The 16344-nt window shown below is 53.9% G+C and overlaps 4 protein-coding genes across 5 annotated transcripts; 3 read left to right on the top strand and 1 right to left on the bottom strand.

Moving 5' to 3' along the window:
• The first annotated feature begins 1327 nt into the window (after positions 1-1327).
• On the top strand, positions 1328-5298 carry HSPA5 (heat shock protein family A (Hsp70) member 5). Its single transcript, XM_061476574.1, has 8 exons — positions 1328-1520; positions 1705-1936; positions 2207-2344; positions 2588-2700; positions 2781-3171; positions 3446-3683; positions 3905-4072; positions 4414-5298. The coding sequence occupies exons 1-8, from the start codon at positions 1402-1404 to the stop codon at positions 4971-4973; spliced, it is 1959 nt and encodes a 652-aa protein (XP_061332558.1). The 5' UTR covers positions 1328-1401; the 3' UTR covers positions 4974-5298.
• Positions 5299-6185: 887 nt separating this feature from the next.
• On the bottom strand, positions 6186-8537 carry RABEPK (Rab9 effector protein with kelch motifs). Of its 2 annotated transcripts, XM_061476575.1 has the most exons (7): positions 8427-8537; positions 8203-8351; positions 7962-8114; positions 7716-7877; positions 7052-7201; positions 6728-6877; positions 6186-6516 (listed from the first exon to the last, which is right to left on the bottom strand). In XM_061476575.1, exons 1-7 carry the CDS (start codon positions 8483-8485, stop codon positions 6254-6256), a joined length of 1086 nt encoding a protein of 361 aa, XP_061332559.1. In that variant the 5' UTR covers positions 8486-8537; the 3' UTR covers positions 6186-6253. The 2 variants fall into 2 exon arrangements, with proteins under 2 accessions (XP_061332559.1, XP_061332560.1); XM_061476576.1 differs by lacking the exon at positions 7716-7877.
• On the top strand, positions 8485-11837 carry PPP6C (protein phosphatase 6 catalytic subunit). The gene is made up of 7 exons (XM_061476577.1): positions 8485-8642; positions 8752-8847; positions 8928-8993; positions 9342-9483; positions 10076-10155; positions 10298-10507; positions 11033-11837. The coding sequence occupies exons 1-7, from the start codon at positions 8568-8570 to the stop codon at positions 11279-11281; spliced, it is 918 nt and encodes a 305-aa protein (XP_061332561.1). The 5' UTR covers positions 8485-8567; the 3' UTR covers positions 11282-11837.
• A 27-nt stretch (positions 11838-11864) lies between these two features.
• Positions 11865-15651, top strand: ARPC5L (actin related protein 2/3 complex subunit 5 like). Its single transcript, XM_061477117.1, has 4 exons — positions 11865-12185; positions 12551-12622; positions 12933-13109; positions 15090-15651. The coding sequence occupies exons 1-4, from the start codon at positions 11865-11867 to the stop codon at positions 15150-15152; spliced, it is 633 nt and encodes a 210-aa protein (XP_061333101.1). The 3' UTR covers positions 15153-15651.
• Positions 15652-16344: the final 693 nt, after the last annotated feature.

Here is a 16344-nt window from a genome sequence, read left to right as displayed (position 1 = left end):
ACCACTGCTTTTTTATACTAAAATCACTCGGGATTATTTTTGTTAGCTTTCGCATCTGGTACCATCCAAAGGTGAATGAGCAACTTCTAATTCCTCATCCTCTGTCACTCTCCAATCACTCAAAGCTTCAGCTTTGATCTGGAGTTTTGTAGTTGTCATTTTTGCTCTTAAATGTGATTTTTAAAGGTAAGTAGATAAAATAACATATAGACAAGGCCCTTACTGGCATGGGTAGTGCTGCCCTCGGCAATCTTAATGACTACACTTGACCTTAAGGGTCTTTTCCAACCTAGCTGATTCTATGCCATACACACACATGACCACAGGCATGCAAGCCAACACGTGGCAGAGGCGCACCTGGGCCTCTTCCCTACTTAAGCCAGGGCCACACGGATGGATCCACGCTCCAAAGGACCGCACCTTCCCCTTCCTATGGCCTTTCCCACCCCAAGGAGCCGGGAGCTGATGTAACACCGTGCAGGGAGTTACATCGAGCGAGGACGCCGAGTTACATCGGCGCCGACACACGATGCTTCACCGGGTGGCAAGAGCCTCTCGAGGACAGACCGCACTGCACCACGCACCCCGGGGCGCGCACGGGGACCGCCGCATCCCCTCAGCGGCACCGCTCACGTTATCCCGTGTCCCAGCGCTCCCTCGGCGGCTCAGGGCCGGGGTGACGGGCACCGGTGTGCGGGTACAGCCTGCTCGCTGCGGGGTGGGGGGGGTTGCCCTGGCCTCACGGGGCCACGATGCGGGTGCCCCGGGGCTGGAGGCGTCGCGGGACGCGGGACACGGGCCGCTGCTGCCCCCCCGGCAAGGGCAGGCTCCCGCCAACCGGCACCGGTAACCATGGAAACTTCCAGAAAGTGTCGTTCCCCCCCCCCCCCCCCCCCGGCCAGTCCCTGGTAGCGGCCCCGGCCTGGCCATGACGGCCTCCCCCAGCCAATAGGCTCCTTCCGCTTGGCTCACTCTTCTCTGTTGATAGGCCCGCGCCGCCGGCGGGGTGAACCAATAAGGTAGCGAGAGGGGGGCGCGCCAGGCATGTCAGAGGGACAGGCTGACTCTCGCCAATCAAGGAAGGCCAGCTTAGTAGCAGCCAACCAATGGGGAAGCTCCAGCGAGGGCTGTGCTGCCAATGGCGAGCCTCCACGAAGGAGTAACGGAGGGTATATAAGGGCGGGCGGTGCGGCCTGGCCGCTCAGCAGCAGTTGCGGGTGCAGTGGCTCCGGAGGTCACGGTAAGAGGCAGTAGCGACGCGGCCTAAGGGGCCTGGGCCTGGGCCTGGGCCTGGGTTTGGGCTTGGGCTTGGGCGGGGACGGGGAACGGCGGCGGGCGGCCCCGCGTGTGGCGCCTCCATTTTGTGACCGGCGGGTTCTGGCAGGGCGGCGAGCGGTCGACATGAGGCGCGTCCTGTTGGCGCTGCTGCTGTTGGTGGGCGCCGCGCGGGCGGACGAGGAGGAGAAGAAAGAGGACGTGGGCACGGTGGTGGGCATCGACCTCGGCACTACCTACTCGTGGTACGTGGGGAACGGGCGCGGGGCGGGGGGGAGAAATCGGTTGGGTCCGTAGGCCGGGGGGAGGGGGGGGCTGCCGGGCCTGTGGGGCCCCGGAAGCGGTTGGGTTGTGGGGGGGAAAGGGAGGAGCGGAAGTGGAGGTGCAGGCCCCGGCGCCGCCTGACCGTTCGGTTTCGTTGTCCCCCAGTGTGGGCGTCTTCAAGAATGGCCGCGTGGAAATCATTGCCAACGACCAGGGGAACCGCATCACGCCGTCCTACGTGGCGTTCACGCCCGAGGGGGAGCGTTTGATCGGGGATGCTGCCAAGAACCAGCTGACGTCCAACCCTGAGAACACTGTGTTTGATGCCAAACGGCTCATCGGCCGCACTTGGAACGACCCGTCTGTGCAGCAGGACATCAAGTACCTGCCCTTCAAGGTGGGTCTGAGCACGCAGGAGGTGGGGGGCCTACACCTCTCAAAAGAGGCTTACTGGGTTGTGTTGCCCTTCTGGGCAGCCTCGTGGTTCCCTAGTCTTCAACCCAGAGGGTTATGCTGCAGGGATGTGATGTACAGACAGCAGCTAGTGTGGAAGCTGTCTGTTAATACAAGCTTTGCTTAACTTTCAGAGGGAAAGAAACATTCAGGCAAGTAGGAGTCATTCTGTGAATGGATGAATAGGTTGAACAATATATATTGTTCTTTTCAGGTTGTTGAAAAGAAAGCCAAGCCCCATATTCAAGTTGATGTTGGAGGTGGACAGACAAAAACATTTGCTCCTGAAGAAATTTCTGCTATGGTCCTGACAAAGATGAAGGAAACAGCAGAGGCGTACTTGGGGAAGAAAGTGAGTTCATGAGCGCTACTAAGAATGTAAAGCCAGCAGCACTATAAAACTGAAGATGGGTGGGCTGAATCCTAAATCTGCATCATGCTGCTGGTCCCTACAGGAACCCAGTTGAGTGGGCTGAGCTGAAGGTGGATTTTCACCTGTTACGAGCAATGGGCTGTTTGTTGCCAGCATTGCTGTGGTTACTTACAAGCTGTGTGCTTTTCTTTCTGTAACAAATTTGTATCTCTTCCTCCTTAGGTTACACATGCTGTTGTTACAGTGCCAGCCTACTTTAATGATGCTCAGCGCCAGGCCACCAAGGATGCTGGGACTATTGCTGGGTTGAATGTGATGCGCATCATCAATGAGCCGTAAGTGTTCTGACCCCCCCTGCCCACTGCTCGGGGGAGAGGTGGTCCCAGTGTCCTCAGTTTGGTTGTTCCCTATACAGAACAGCTGCTGCCATTGCTTATGGATTGGACAAGAGAGAGGGTGAGAAGAATATCCTCGTGTTTGACTTGGGTGGTGGAACTTTTGATGTCTCCCTCCTCACCATTGATAATGGAGTCTTTGAAGTCGTGGCTACTAATGGTGACACTCACCTGGGTGGAGAAGACTTTGACCAGCGCGTTATGGAGCACTTCATCAAGCTTTACAAGAAGAAAACTGGGAAAGATGTCAGGAAGGATAACAGAGCAGTGCAGAAGTTGAGACGGGAAGTGGAGAAAGCCAAGAGAGCCTTATCGTCCCAGCACCAGGCTAGAATTGAAATAGAATCCTTCTTTGAAGGAGAGGATTTCTCGGAGACTCTCACTCGAGCCAAGTTTGAGGAGCTGAACATGGTAAGTTTAGAAAGGCAGAGTTCCATTGCCTCAGCTCTAGATTGGAGACCTGCAAATGTGCAGTGACCCTGCCCTTTGGAATATAAATAACTTCCTGCTTGCACTGCAAAGTGGGCAGCTGCTCCTGGCCAGGGGAGCTGGGGCTGTGTGTTAGTGACAGCTGAGGTCTCATCAGGCTGGTCAGGAGCCAGCTGATGTTTCTCCTCTGTCAGGCTGTGTAACTGGGGACTAGACACGAGGCAAAGAGCCTTACAGTCCTGTCTTACCTTCCCAGGACCTGTTCCGTTCCACTATGAAGCCTGTTCAGAAAGTCCTGGAAGATTCTGACCTAAAGAAGTCTGATATTGATGAGATTGTGCTTGTTGGTGGCTCCACTCGCATCCCCAAAATACAGCAACTAGTTAAAGAGTTCTTCAATGGGAAAGAACCTTCTCGTGGCATTAATCCAGATGAGGCTGTTGCTTATGGTGCTGCTGTCCAGGCTGGTGTCCTCTCTGGGGACCAAGATACAGGTAATGACACCTTTATGCTTATCCAGGGGAATGCTGACTGAATACATGGGTTATGGACATGGGATATGTGTTACGGACAAATAAGTGTAAGAAGACTCATTTCTTTTCCAGTCCTTGAAGTTTTATGCCTCTGAGGCCTCAGGATCCTGGTTGCAGTGATAGGCTGTTGTGTTTCTTTCCATTTGAATTTGTGTCACACTCTTACCCTTGATCTGTTACAGGTGACTTGGTGCTCCTTGATGTCTGTCCCCTGACACTTGGCATTGAGACTGTTGGAGGTGTAATGACTAAACTGATCCCAAGGAATACTGTTGTTCCCACAAAGAAGTCTCAGATCTTCTCCACGGCTTCTGACAACCAGCCCACTGTGACCATCAAGGTCTATGAAGGTGAGTGTCACCTGTGGTGGCCCATGTGGCAGCTGGAATATGTCTGTAGGACCCCTATATAAGCTGCTGTCTTAAAGGCTGTAGATGTTTCCTAGACACTCATGGATTCTGTCCTCATAGAGGAGGGCTTGGTACAGCAATAGCTTTCCCAAGTGGCTCTGATCAAGCTGCTACACCTGCATCAAAAGCTGTTACTAGAATTTCTCATGTTTTTCCATGGCTGCATTCCAGCTGCAGGAGGTGCCTGGACAGATGTCAGGCTGGCATCAAAACCTCACCCATCCCAAGAGTGTAGTTTGTAGCTTTGCAAGGTACAAACCATGTCTCATTGTGCCTTCCAGGCGAGCGTCCCCTCACCAAGGATAATCATCTTCTGGGAACTTTTGATCTCACTGGAATCCCTCCTGCCCCTCGTGGTGTCCCCCAGATTGAAGTTACCTTTGAGATAGATGTGAATGGAATCCTCCGTGTCACGGCTGAGGACAAGGGCACCGGGAACAAGAACAAGATCACCATTACAAATGATCAGAACCGGCTCACACCAGAAGAGATCGAGAGGATGGTGAATGATGCTGAGAAGTTTGCTGAGGAAGACAAGAAGCTGAAAGAGCGCATTGATGCCCGGAATGAGCTGGAAAGCTATGCCTATTCTCTGAAGAACCAGATTGGAGACAAGGAGAAGCTGGGGGGTAAGCTGTCCTCTGATGACAAGGAAACAATAGAGAAAGCAGTGGAGGAAAAGATCGAGTGGCTGGAGAGCCATCAAGATGCAGACATTGATGACTTCAAAGCAAAAAAGAAGGAGCTGGAGGAGGTTGTTCAGCCAATTGTTAGCAAGCTCTATGGCAGCGCAGGCCCTCCCCCTGGTGATGAGGAAGCAGCAGAGAAGGATGAGTTGTAGACACTGGCGCCTCTGAATGTTGTTGTGTATATATTGGACTAAGGAACACTTGTTTAAAATATTGAACTCTTAATTTGGAATGTAACATTGAATCTTCACTCGTGAGTGGAGCTGGAAACGCTAGCCCGAAGTGGCTGTATACTGCTTTTGTTAGCAGTTGCTTGATGTCTGGGGAGGGAAGGGGCGTGGGGGGGGGGGAGTGTAAATGCAAATGGGTGTAGAGGTATTGGCAGTGGAAAGTTCTATTTAACAACGCGGTCATGTGAGCTTGGTGTAGAGCTTTTCTACCTGAAGTGACCACAATAAATTTGTTATTTACACTGTACTCTGCTCTAGCTCTGTTTGTTACCAGTTCTAACCAGGTCATGGGCTGTCCTAACCATGGGCTTCAAACCCTGCAAGGTGAGCAGATGGTAACAGCCCTACCCTCCCCCTCGGGTGGGATTTACACTTACTTCACCCCTCCCTTGCAGCTCCTCTGGGTGGAATGGGGACTCTGAAGTGTGCTGGTGCACATTAACCTCTGTGTGATCTTTCTAGATCCTTATAATAGGGAGTGACCACTTAGTAACTGCTGATGGGGCTGGTTTCTGCATTTTCCTTGCAGCGCTGCCTGCACTGGAGATACGCATGGGCAGGAAAGATGAGACGAGCTGCACTTCCCTGCATACTAGAACTAGGCTTAAGGGCTTTAATGGGTCTCACGGGACACAATGGACCTATTTTCTGAAGACTCTCAAATGCTAATTTCAAAATTTTCTTAACTCAGGATTAACCATAATCCTTAACCCAGCCGTGGGCGGAGGTAAATTGAACTGAGTTCAGCAGGAGCTTTTGTGGTAGCTGCGTTAACACCTCACAACCACTCAACAATTCACCTTCTCCCTGGTGGGGGGGGGTCTCACGCGTTTTCATCCACTCGGTTTTAAAACTGACAGTTCTATTCCAGATCATCCTCCCTAAAGCCTGTTTCCTGGTAACACTGTGCCTCTGCAATGAATTGCGTTCTGTAGCCACCAGCATGTGAGCTGCTTGGAATGCCACCCTGCTACGGTGTGAGCCCTTCCAGGCTTTCAAACTCCAGCAACCTCAAGCACCAGTGGATGAGGCTTCCCTGCAGCAGCTGCTCTCCCTGGGGCCAGCAGGATCATGCACCATGCCTCAGGGGGTGTGTGTTAGCAGAGAGCCATCCATTTGAGGGTAAGAACTTTATTGCCAAGAAGTAACCGGACAGTATAAAAGTGTACAAAAGGCTGGTGCTGCGCAGGAGCGCAGCTCTGCTATTCAATCAGACTGACAATGCAGTCACTGTATATCTCCCCCTGGGTGTCCATCCCACCAAATACCAATAGCAGATGCACAACTGTGGCCCCAGCATGCCCCTCATCCTGGCTCTTCAGCAGGGGACCAGCTGTGGCTTCCCCAGTGGCAGCTCCTGTGTGTTCGCTCTTCCCAGTCTGCCAGGGAATGACACACATGGCATGGTCCAGCCTCCCAGCAGGCAGAGGGGCATCGAACTGTAGGAGTGTCCACTGCTGCTTCTCTGCAGTGCAAAAACACAATGCACACCTTTAAATGCAGATTCACAGCCTCAGAGAACACTGCGGGGCACCCACCACACATTGGACTGGTTCTCAATGTAACTGCAGGGTACTGATAGTCGATACCAAGGGGTGAAGGCTGGGAGCAGAGGGGTAATGCATTCTCCAGCTGAGTGGCATTTATTGTTCTGCAGCTGGGCGAAGCCTCCCTACCTGTGTGATACTTGTATGTGGTGTCCAGCGTCCCCTCTGGACCTATTCCACCAAAAATGTACAAGTGGTCTTTAAACACAGCTGATGAGTGGGATGCTCGTCCTCCTGGGATGTCACCGGTGGCTGGTACCTTAACCCACCTCATGTCAGCTGGTGGAAAAAGAACACAGCCATGGTTATGCATTATAAAATCCCCACAAGTTTTGTTGTTTTAAACAAGGTGGGTAATCGAAGCAAGTCAGAGCTGTTCTTACAGAATAAAGGTCCCCCAGATCCAAACCTATCCCGCAGCAGCATCACTCTGGTACCTCTGTCCATACTCACTTGTATCGATGCAGAACAGGTCATTGTAAAAAATGTCCCCAGCTAAACCTCCATGGATGAAGAGTTTGGTCCCGACTGCAACCACGACGTGTCCGTGCCGAGGAGAAGGGGGGTCACCGTGAGTATCTGGCTGGGACCAGGTCAGGGTGGCTGTAAATGGGGGTACACGTGTTAGGAAGAAAACCCCAGTGCTTCCTAAGGAAGTGCCTTCAGCAGGGTTGGAGAGGAGCTTGTGATATCAAAGACCAAGCATCATGGCCCCCCTGGAGCTCCATGTGCTTTTCTGGTCACCCAGTCGCAGGGCAGATTAATTCAAACTGGAAAGCAAACCTGTCCTCGTACATGCAGGGCTGCAAGAATGAATACGGCAGCACAGGATGACGCCACCATGGAAAGGAACTGGCTGTTGGGCAAATGGGACCAACCACTCCATATCCCACGGTGTTCCTCACCCCATAGGTTTATGCTGCCACTTTAGCCCATACTCCCAGTGCCTACACCGAGACCAGTGCAGTGAGGAACATTCGCCCATCCATTTAACCTCGCAGCCAAAGCAGGGGACTGATGTTTCTATGGCTTTGACAATCTGAAATGCAGAGCTCCCGTTCAACAGAGGCTGGGTTCTGCCGTTTGCCGTAAGGGCCCTTTACGTGCCCAGAAGTACCTGTGTCAAACACGTGAAGCCGCTGATCTCTGACTGGTTCTGCGCCTTTCTCTCCCCCTCCGAACACGTACAGGCACTCCCCTACCGCTGCTGAGGACGTGTGGAAGGTCCGAGCCAGCGGCTGCTCCCCGCTCACTTCAGGGCTCTCCCAGGTTCCTATTTCTAATTAAGACATTGATTAACAAATTAACATTAATTAGACAATTTAACGCCCGACCCCCGTGCCCCGCGCCCTCCGTCACTCACCCGGGTCCAGCACCTGGACGCAGCTCCGGTTCCCCGCGGGGTGGGCGCCTCCGAAGACCCAAACCCGAGGGGTCCCAGCGGCGGGCAGGAACGTGGCGTGCTCATAGCGCGGCCTCAGCCCGCTCCAGCCGGCCGCGGCCCATCGGTGCGCGCCTGCGGGCACCGGACAGCGCGGTCAGCACCGGCCCGGCTGCGCCTCCCGCCCGGCCCGGCCCGGCCCGGCCCCGGCGCTGGCCCTCACCCAGCTCCACGAAGTGCGCGTCCGCGAATGCACCGGCGGGGTCGGCGCCGCCGAGGACCAGGACGCGGCCGGTACCGCTGCCGGGAAGGAGAACGCAGCCGTGCCCCACACGGCCGCAGGGCCGCTCCCCCTGCGGCGACAGCCGGTACCTGCGGGAGGGGGGCAGCGCTCAGCCGGGGCCGCCCCGCGCCGGGCCGGGCCCGCACCCCTCCCGCCCCGCTCACCACTTGCCCCGCTGCGGGCGGCGCCCCGGCTCCAGCGGCGGCAGCGACCGGGGCCCCATCACCGGGGAAGCGGAAGCGGAACGCGGGGCACGTCCGCTGGCGTCGGCGGCTCCGCTTCCGGCCCTGAGCCGCCGTTCCAAGATGGCGCCGCTGGACCTGGACAAGTACGTGGAGATCGCGCGGCTCTGCAAGTACCTGCCCGAGAACGACCTCAAGGTGCGGCCGCGCCGGGCGGGCGCCGGGGCCGGGGCTGGGGCTGGCCCGGGCCCGGGCCGGGGGTCCCGGTGGGTGCCGGGTCCGGCGCTGACCCGCTCTCCTCCCGCAGCGCCTCTGTGACTACGTGTGCGACCTGCTGCTGGAGGAGTCCAACGTGCAGCCCGTCTCCACGCCCGTCACGGTCTGCGGGGACATCCATGGGCAGGTAACGGCTCCGCCGCTCGGCCGCCCCGCGCCCCCGCCGCCGACCGGGGCCGGCCCTCAGCCGTCCGCTTCCCTCCGCAGTTCTACGACCTGTGCGAGCTGTTCCGGACCGGCGGGCAGGTCCCTGACACCAACTACATCTTCATGGTACGTGGGGCCCCTGCCCCGTCCGGTGCCTCCGGACCCGGTTTAACGGTTGAGCCCCACCGGCAGCGTTGCCTTGGCCTGTGCTGTTGGGGTTCATTGTGTTGAGCCTGAGCTCTGCAGCGGGCAGCCTGCCCCGCAGCATCACCTGCCATCGTGAGGGGTGGCCTGGGGCCCACTGGGTCTTGGGTTGGGGCAGCCTTGGGTGACCACAGGCAGACTTGAAACCAAAAGAGCATGGATCTGATGGATCCCGGCTTCGCTTGGTGCTGGGGTCTTTCCACACTGCGGATGGTTGTAACACTGTGTTTTGGCTGTTTCTCCATTTATGACTGTGTTTTTGACTTGCAGGGTGACTTTGTAGATAGAGGTTATTATAGTCTTGAGACTTTCACTTACCTGCTTGCATTAAAAGCTAAGTGGCCCGATCGTATCACACTGTTGCGAGGCAATCACGAGAGCAGGCAGATAACACAGGTGTATGGATTTTATGGTGAGTCTTTATCCAAACGATTTCTGAATGGGGGCGGACGCGTAATTCCCTTGGGAACCCTCTTGGAAGCAGCACTGCCTTGGGTGTTCCTAGGAGCAGAGGGGAAGTGGGCTCCCATCATTTGTTAATGTGATCATTGTGTGTGTGAAGTAGAATGTCTTTTTGTCCAAGTCTTGTTGCTCTTGCCCTCTGGTATCTGTGTTTTCTGGTGCCACATTCATTTGTGGAGCACATTCACGCAGGATGCACTTTGCTCTCCTGTAACGAAGGGTTCTACACAAAGCCATGATATTACTGTACAGCCCCTTTAAGCCCCCTCTGGTTCCGGTTTCCACCTCAGTTCTGTGTAAATCTGCTGCTTGAAGCCCTGGGCTGCTCTCACTAAGGATTAGTCCCCAGTGGACGCATTCTCTGCTGTGCTGCCTGAGACCCTGTTTTCCCTGTGTCACTTGGAAAGCGAAGTTCAGCAGGATCCAGGGTCCACTCCCTATGGGGCTCTGTCACAGGCCTGACCTTGCAGGTTCTGCTGCCAGCATTCACCTCTGATCTCTGAATGCATTCTGATCATTCAGGGGATTTCTCTGTTTAACAGATGAGTGCCAAACCAAATACGGAAACGCTAATGCTTGGAGGTATTGCACCAAAGTCTTTGACATGCTCACGATAGCGGCTGTAAGTGAAACACCACGTTCAGAACATACAACAGGCTGTCTAAATGGGAGCGCTGGAATCGGTGACCTTGAAGGGTCACAGGGCTGGCATTGGGCTGGATTAGCATCCTGAGTGTCTTGGATTTGTCTTCCTTTTGCTGCAGTTAATAGATGAGCAGATCCTCTGTGTGCATGGCGGCCTCTCTCCAGACATCAAGACACTCGATCAGATTAGAACCATTGAACGTAATCAAGAAATTCCTCACAAAGGCGCCTTCTGTGACCTGGTCTGGTCTGACCCAGAAGACGTCGACACATGGGCCATCAGCCCACGAGGAGCAGGCTGGCTCTTCGGGGCGAAGGTGACGAATGAGGTAAGGACGCTGCCATGTGCAAGACAAAGTGACTGCAGGTACGAGAGCAGCTGAAGCGTTCAGCTCGGTTCGGTACTTACCATGTCAGTGGATGGGTTGAGGGTACCACAGGGTGATGAACTTCCCATGTAAGATAGCTGCAAACAAGTCATGGCAGCGGAAGGTTTGGAAGGATGTGCCATGTGAGCCAGACATGGTGATACCCATCTGGCTTTTAAAGTGTAATTCAGTGAGACCCAGGATTATCACAGGGGGTTGTGCAGAAGTTCAGAAGTTTCTTTAAGGATTTAGGAGAACAAAAACACCATTTCTCTTCAAAATTCTTAATTTTGGTACTGTGGAGAACGGTAAGCTCAGTGTCAGGGCTAATCCATGCTGACCCTCCCTCAACTGTGTTATGAGTGCTGCCCTCATGGCATGCGTTGCCTCTGTGTCCTTTCTGCAGCACACTGTGGCATGGCTGAGCCGCAGCTCAGTGCACAGGGAAGCTCAGTGGAGTCTGACCTCCCTTTTTTGCCTTGGCAGTTTGTCCACATCAACAACTTAAAGCTCATCTGCAGAGCGCACCAGCTGGTTCACGAAGGCTACAAATTCATGTTTGATGAGAAATTGGTAACGGTATGGTCTGCTCCAAACTACTGCTACCGCTGTGGAAATATCGCCTCAATCATGGTCTTTAAAGATGTAAATACAAGAGAACCAAAGCTATTCCGCGCAGTCCCGGATTCAGAACGTGTAATTCCTCCCAGGACAACCACGCCGTATTTCCTCTGAGGCCTCTCCCTGCCTGCTGCCTCCCTCCTCCCCTGTACTGTCCCCTTTACAATATACTTTTTATCGAGCACTTTGCTGCTGAAATGCTGCCTCTTGCCTTTTTTATTTTTAAGTTATCTAAATTTATTGTGTCCGATGGTGTCTGTAGCAAAGTTGGTTTGGTTTTATTTCCCCTTTACCTTTAGATTCATTTCAGAGTATTTGTAACACGCCCTTGAGATTTATACTACTGCATGTCGTTCTTGCGCGTTTCGGGGTGTAAGTGAGCCATTCCCGTGGCTCCGGGCGGGAAGCGCCTTGCTCCCGGCGGGTTTCCCTTCCCTTTGGTAAGTTTTAAAGGAAATTTCAGCAGCAAAGTTCCTGCCTGATGCTGTGACGGGGTTGTGCGTCCTGTCACCGCTTGTTTTACGTGGATACCGTGGCCAGAAGGGCTGTTTTTCCCTGTCCCCGCATCCCCCCGGGGTTATTTTGTTTTCCATAAATCCCGGTTCCAAACGCACCGACCTGCTACAGCGCTGGGGTTTGTACATTAAAATCATTGTTCTGACTTTTTCCAGATGCCGTGTGTTTGTGCCGTATCGCGATGTACCGTCCCGTGTACCCCCATTCATTCATCCATCCATCGATCCCCCGGGGCGGGTACCGCCGCATCAGCCCGCCCCGGGTCCCGCCTCCTCTGCCCGGGGCAGGGCTCCCCCGGTCGTTCCGGTTCCGGGGTGGGTGCGGGTCTGGGTCCGGTTCCGGGGCGGGCGGCGGCGGAGGCATGGCGCGGAGCACGCTGTCCTCCCGCTTCCGCCGCCTCGACATCGACCAGTACGACGAGAACCGCTTCGTGGAGGAGCCCGAGGAGGCGGCGGCCGCTGAGCCCGACGCTGGGCCCGAGGTGGAGGCGCTGCTGAGGCAATATCCTTGGGGAGCGGGGCCGGGGCGGGAGGACGGGCGCCGGTGGCACCCGGGGAGGGTCGCGGAGGCGCCGCCGCGTTCTCGCTCGTCCGTAGCCGAGCGCTTGCGCCGCGGGCGGGGGAACGGCCCCTGGAGCGCCCCGCTCGGCCTCGTTGCAGACCCTGGGGCTTTCACCTTCACCGGGAGCTGCCGGTGGAGTCACAGAATCCCAGCCTGGGCTGGGGTGAAGGGGCCTTAAATCCCGTCCAGCCCCAGCCCCTGCCACGGGCAGGGACCCCTTCCACTAGAGCAGCTTGCTCCAAGCCCCTGTGTCCAGCCTGGCCTTGAGCACTGCCAGGGATGAGTCCTTGACTTCTGCGCTGCACAGGGGACGCGCTGCGAGCCTTTCACACCGCCATCCGGAGCAGCCCCGCCAACATGAAGAGCCAGGCCATGAAGGTACTGAGCAGGGCAGGGATGTGGGCTCGGTGGTGGATCACTGGGGAGTGCTGCGATGCCGTGGTGTTACCCCAGAGATCCGATCAGCACCCCTGCACTGTTACTGAGTGACAGAGCGGTGGGCTGTGCACGCAGTCCCTGTGTATTCACCCACTCCTTCTTCTCACTCCTGAATCCCGAGGTGAAATAGTCACCTACACAGCCTGCAGTGTAGCCACCAGCCCTCAGCATCCACTGTGGAACACAAGTCCAAGGGATCGTTTCCAGCTTTGCCAGTTCTCATGTTGTTCTCCTTTCCTTATCTTCACAGGAGCAGGCCCAGGGAACCATGTTTAAAGTCCTCACATCTTTTAAGAGCAGCGAAATAGAACAAGCGGTGAATTCCTTAGACAGAAATGGTGTTGACTTGTTAATGAAGTACATTTATAAAGGATTTGAAAAGCCAACAGAAAACAGCAGCGCAATATTACTGCAGTGGCATGAAAAGGTACGTGTCTGGTGCACGCTCGGCTCAGCAGGGTCCTTGTTGAAGGAGCAGTGGTGACAGCAGCAGATGGTGGCAGGGCTGGTCTACAAGGATCACTGCAACTGCGGTTTCCTTTTGGGCTCTTCGAGTTGGACTCTTAAGCAGTTGCCTGTATTTCAAGTCTTTAACCCCAGCCAAGGGAGAGTTGAGACGTGGGGCAGGGCAGTGTCTCCTGGAAGAAGTGTTGTGGCTTCTTCTGTGGCCAGCCCCACTGAGGGGACAGAGCTGGAGCTGAGGAGGTGTTGGTGAAGCAGTGCAGGGGCAGCGTCCTTTTATAGCTGGGTGCTTGGCAAAAGGGGTGCTCAGCCTGGTGGTTTTCATCAGGTGAAGGCTGCTGGCAGCACATGTCACAGCTCAGAACAGGATTTAGTAACAGGAGAGGCTTTGGAGATCCAAGCAGATTCCGCTGGGATCCCGAGCCGTTCTCGTGTTTCTGTGCAGTGCCTGTTGCGGGAGGGGAGGGTGGGATGTGCTCACCAGCTGAGTGCTGGGCATCCCGGGCAGGATTCCAAGTGAAATCTGCCCCAGCTTGCAGTGGTTTTATCTGTAGCACCAGCTGTCAGTGCTCCTCCTTGGAAAACTGATCCATAGGAGCACTGCAGCTCCCTGTAACACAGAGGTGCTGCTAATGCTGGTCCATCACATGATATGGGTGTTTTTCTGTGGTGTGTAAGGACAGAACTTGTTCAGGTTGAGTCCAGCTGCTGGCAGCTGTCATTGGCTTTAGAGAACCTTGGCAGGGCAGGAGGCAGTTCCTCAGGACACAAAAGAACAGGTTTCTGCTTGATTATTTTGACTTTTTTTCCTGCTGTTTCCACTGGAGCCTGTTTTCAGGTAACCATGGGTGGGTGCTGCCAGTGTGCAACGTTACACAACACCACCCTGACTGGAAAGGTGACAGTGCTCAGAGCACGTAGGCACACGTACAGCATCCTGTCCTCTGTGTAGAAGGGAACCAGGCAGGTCTGAAGTGGGCTGGGCAGGGCTTACGCCCTGGCTGGCGCTGTGCTACTTGGCACTACCGGTAAGACGTGTGGCTTGCTCAGAGAGGCGTCAGCTCTCGGCAGCTGTACCAGTCTGTCCTCTGGAAAAGGGCTGTTGTCCCCATGCTGATTGGGTCTGGGAAGCTGGGAATGTTCACTTGCCGCAGTGTGAGCAGGTTCTGCTCCAGATGGATGCTTTGTGTTCCTGTTCCCTAACACAGTGAGGTGCCGCGGACTGTCGGTTGCTGTTCTCATTTCAGACACTGTAAAACCCACACTTGAATGATGTTTGCAGACTAAATGCCTCATTTTAAGCAGTCAGCTTTAATACTTAAGTTTTTTTATAATCGTATCCATCTGCAGATGAAGTGGGAGGGCCTTTCCTCCTTTCCCACTGAGGGATGTGGGAGGTGAGACATTCTGCATCGTCAGTGGCATGTGACACCGGGATCCTTCTCTGCATCCAGCAGGGGGGTTGGATTCTGGAGTCATTTCCCTTCATTTAGTGGTTTTGGGTTACTAAATTGTTGTGTTTGGTTTTGCCTGCCCTTCAGTACTTTGGTTCTTGCATCACAGACTACATATATAGAATATTACTGTAAAGGTACTGCAGTAATTTGGGCCAGAGATCACTCTCATTTGTATTTACTCCTGGAGCAGTCATACCGAGAGCAGCACTGTTTCTGAGCCTTGTGGGCTGCAGGGCACTGTGGTTTCATCCTGACACTGCACAGTGGTTTAGTACCTAAACAAAATGGCTTAAAATGTCTGCAGTGATCAAACGTACTAGCAAAATAATTTTCCCAATTAACTGTTAAAGACTTGAGAGCAAAAGAAGGGGTGAAAAATTTTTTAGAGAAGAGCCATAAACTCTTCTGTTATTAAACACTTGACTGTTCTTTTAAGATGCCTTTTGCAGTGACTCTGTGTAACCTCTCTCCTTTTCCCATCCCCACAGGCATTAGCAGTAGGTGGACTAGGGTCCATAGTAAGAGTTCTTACAGCAAGAAAGACTGTTTAAAAGACTATTAACTTGAACCAAGATGACGATCAGTTTTGGACTCCGAAGAAGGAATGAGCTGAAATTACACTGGCCCATCTTTACTAGAGATTGCAATCTACTGAAATAACTATGGAAACCTCTTGGAATGCTTTTAATCTTAAAGGTGGGGGCATAGTAAAGGTATTCCTGCATATTCCAACCATCACATACAGGAGCCAAGACATTCTCCTGATCCCTCTTTAAAAGGCAGAGAGAGGGCACACTCCTGCCTCCTATTACTGTACTAGAACAGGTATTTTCAGATGCTGCTTTATCCAAGCGTGGTGAGACAGAATCCTGTGTGTGCTGCTGATTCACGAGGTAGCTGTGGCCTGGGCAGATGCAAGACCCTGACAGCTTGTGGGCGGGAGAAGTGGTTGGTGCAATGGTGGGTGCGTACTGGATGGACTAGTTGGACTGTGGGGTTGGTTTCGGTGTAAAGTGCCTGCTGCATCAATAAAGCTCTTGGATCACATGAGTTAAAGTAATTTGTTTTTCACTAAATCTGACACTTAAAAGCAGGCCAGCACTGCAGGAGTTCTAAGCTAAGCATCCACCCTTGCAGGAATGCTCTTTAACTCTACTTGTTTAGAGAACTACCCTCAAATCCAGCTCCCTGGCTGCAGGGAGTGAGACCAAGCTCAGCTGTTCCCATCAAGGCTTCTAAGTGACAGTGAATGTAACACAATCACCCCTGGTTTGACTTTCATATTCTTGACAGAATAATTCAGAACTTACTGTTTCTGTAATAGTGTGTCCTCACCTTCTGAAGGACTGAAGTGTAGCAAAATAAGCTGAGTCAGTGAGCACAGAGGTTTTAACCTTGATTTGTCCCGACACAAACCATCACTGTCTCCAGCATCAGTTATAGCAAGAGCACTGGAGTTTGCCTGGTGAAGTTATCTGCTTTTTGGCACAAAGGAGCCCATTCCACATGAAGCAGCTGCTCCAGGCCTTACTCCACTCAGTCTTTGCTTTTATCAGCTGCTAGAAGTGCAGCAGCAGCTGTGAAAGATGATTTCAGGAGGCAGAAGCTCTCTGCCTCATTCCTGGCATTATCTCCCCATGAGAAACAGGCTTCAATGACATGTGGCACACCCGGGCTTACCCTGGGCAGAAGGTGGGGTTTGTTTCATGCTTTAAAAGGCTCTCAATTTTAAATAGCTAAAGC

Source organism: Pezoporus flaviventris, unplaced genomic scaffold, assembly GCF_033815535.1.
Source record: "Pezoporus flaviventris isolate CSIRO_AGI_PZ_B2104156 unplaced genomic scaffold, CSIRO_AGI_Pfla_v1 ptg000097l, whole genome shotgun sequence".
Classification (NCBI taxonomy): domain Eukaryota; kingdom Metazoa; phylum Chordata; class Aves; order Psittaciformes; family Psittacidae; genus Pezoporus; species Pezoporus flaviventris.
This window is presented reverse-complemented; position numbering and strand designations above follow the sequence as displayed.